Source organism: Brassica napus, chromosome C6 (genome assembly GCF_020379485.1).
Source record: "Brassica napus cultivar Da-Ae chromosome C6, Da-Ae, whole genome shotgun sequence".
NCBI classification, from domain to species: Eukaryota; Viridiplantae; Streptophyta; class Magnoliopsida; order Brassicales; family Brassicaceae; genus Brassica; species Brassica napus.
This window is the reverse complement of record NC_063449.1, coordinates 3,722,889-3,725,618: the sequence shown is the minus strand read 5'-3', so window position 1 is coordinate 3,725,618 and position 2,730 is coordinate 3,722,889. Positions and strand designations below refer to the sequence as shown.

Genomic DNA, 2,730 nt, shown 5'->3' with positions numbered 1-2,730 from the left:
AAACTGTTTTGTCTGATTAAAATTTGGTCTAGTTAAGTGGGCAAGTGACAAAATGCTCCCACCTATTGTATGACCAAGGCTCTTGACCAAAACCGAAACTTACAATTGCCTGAAGCTTTTATACTTTTTAATTTGGGTATCAACTTTGAAAGGGAAAAAAATTCAAAGGGACTGAGCCCAGAAAGCAGCCCAAAACAGAAATTGAATAAAAGGTCTCACAAAACAATATTTAGGGTTTAAGAAGAAAACTCCAGAGAAAGAGAGAATGGGGAAGACGACGTACAAGCGGTTGAAGGGAAGCCAGAGCTTCAGGCAGAGGCTACTTCTCTCGACCCTTTCCTCGACGCCTATCATCATCGATGAGATTCGAGCCGACGACATGATTCCCGGCCTCCTCCGTCACGAGATGTCTCTCCTCCGCCTCTTCGAGACTGTCTCCGATGACTGCGTCGTTGAGGTTAACGAGACCGGTTAGCTCCTTTTCACCGCTGCTTTTATTCAATTCAGAGTTGCCCATCTTAGGACACAGAGTCAAAATCTTAAGATAATTCCACTGTTCTGTAATTGAAGTCTGAAGTGGGGAAGGCAACGTTTGTATCATTCAGTTTGAATTATATTATTGAACACTTAACTAAAGTAATAGATGATATTTTTCTGTCTGAATTGGTCACTGGTTTTATTATGGTTGTCCTGTGGCAGGGACTCGGTTGAAGTACAAGCCTGGAATCATAATGGGAGGGAAGAACTTGGTTCACAATTGTGCCCTGACTAGATCCATGGGCTACTATCTGGAGCCATTACTTTTGTTAGGATTATTTGGAAAGAAGCCACTTTCGATTAGGCTTAGAGGTAACAACTCTTCTACTTCAGACAATGCAAAACCTGTCTCTCTCTCTCTCTCTCTCTGCTGTCGGCTTAAATATGATTTACCTTTTGCAGGTGTTACAGATGATCCTAAGGATCCGAGCGTTGACACATTCCGTAACGCTTCGTTACACATCTTAAAGCGTTTTGGAGTCCCTTCAGAGGGTTTAGACCTTAAAATCGAAGCCCGTGGAGTAGCTCCAGAGGGAGGTGGAGAAGTTCTTCTAACTGTTCCAAATGTTCAGACTCTAACCGTATGTGCTTTCTTCTTCTCATTTTGTTTTCTCTCCTTGTTCACTTCATTGCAAACTTTGTCTTATCTATTTATATTTCTCTGCCTCAGGCGGTCCAGTGGGTAGAAGAAGGAATGGTGAAGAGGATACGTGGTTGGACTTTCTCTGCAAGAGTTTCTAGCGACTTTGAACATTCCATGAGATTCGCGGCTCGTGGAATCTTTAACAACCTCTTGCCTGATGTTCACATCTTCAACGATCACAAATCTGGGCCTCAAGCTGGAAAGTAAGAATGATTTCAACTTTGAGCAAAAGAAGAAGATATATTGATTCAAAAGAGCTCATATTTTTGAAAAAAAAAACATTTTGACACTGCAGATCACCTGGATACGGAATAACATTGGTAGCAGAAACCATAGAAGGGTGTTACATCTCCGCAGATACAACAGTGTCTTGTGGAAGAACAGATGAGACGGGAGAGGTCGATGAAGAGAAGCGAGAGAGAAAACCAGCTGAAGACACTGGAGTTGAAATAGCGTCATGGCTTCTCCAGGAGATTGAGAAAGGTGGAGTTGTTGATTCAACACACCAGGTACGTTTTTCTAATGATTAACATAATAAACACCAAGATCGATCGTTTTCAAAGTAAAGACTTTTAAGTGAGTATTGTTGATTGTCTGGTCTTATATAGGGATTGTTGTTTATACTATGTGCTTTATGCCAACAAGACGTGTCAAAGGTTCGAGTGGGACCGTTATCTCCTTATGGAGTTGAGACGTTGAGGAACTTAAAGGAGTTTTTGGGAGTTACTTTTAGCTTCAGACCTGATCCTTCGACAGCAACTGTCGTACTCACTTGCGTTGGAAGTGGTTTGGTTAACCTCTCTAGAAAGCTGTCTTGATTTCTCAACTTGTCGTGTTTGTTTACACAATCAATCAGCTTTACAGGTTTGTCTGAAGGAAAACGCTTTCTATTGTTTAAATGGATGTGTTATAATTTATGACATACTTTTGGTTAACTCATGATTGTTGATTATCCTGTATTTTTCTTTCACTCCTTAAATCTATTAAGCTCAGGCTTTTTTTTTTTTTTTTTCTGAAAGAGGAATGTGATAATGGAATTCACAAAGCATAGAGCTACGTAGGCGTTGGATTGAAATAGAAGATAGAAACCAACTAGATTGAGAGAATGTTGATACTTAGGCCGTGTTCGTTTACATGTCGCGCGACCTGCGACTGATCGCATGTCGCGCGACTTGCGACCTGCGACTGATCGCAGGTCGCAGGTTGTTGTTCGTTTTGCTGTCGCGTAACATGCGACCTGCGATTGGTCGCAAGTCGCAGGTCGCAGGTTGTTGTTCGTTTTGATGTCGCGCGACTGATCGCGCGACCAGTCGCGGATTCCCATTTAAGTCGCCCGAAAAAACAGCGACTAAAAATTAAGAAAATTTTGATCGCGCGACTGGTCGCAGGTCGCAGATCGCAGGTCGCGCGACACGTAAACGAACATAGTTTTAGTCGCAGGTCGCAGGTTTAGTCGCAGGTCGCAAGTCGCGCGACACGTAAACGAACGTAATCTTAATCGCAGGTCGCAGGTCGCGCGACACGCGACACGTAAACGAACATGGCCTTAG

At 42.8% G+C, this 2,730-nt stretch overlaps 1 protein-coding gene across 1 annotated transcript; it reads left to right on the top strand.

Annotated features, from left to right (window-relative positions):
- Window positions 1–214: 214 nt before the first annotated feature.
- LOC106449690 (probable RNA 3'-terminal phosphate cyclase-like protein) lies at window positions 215–2,184 on the top strand. Its single transcript, XM_048761081.1, has 6 exons — window positions 215–470; window positions 700–849; window positions 940–1,118; window positions 1,208–1,383; window positions 1,476–1,689; window positions 1,789–2,184. The coding sequence occupies exons 1-6, from the start codon at window positions 266–268 to the stop codon at window positions 1,996–1,998; spliced, it is 1,134 nt and encodes a 377-aa protein (XP_048617038.1). The 5' UTR covers window positions 215–265; the 3' UTR covers window positions 1,999–2,184.
- The last annotated feature ends 546 nt before the right edge of the window (window positions 2,185–2,730 follow it).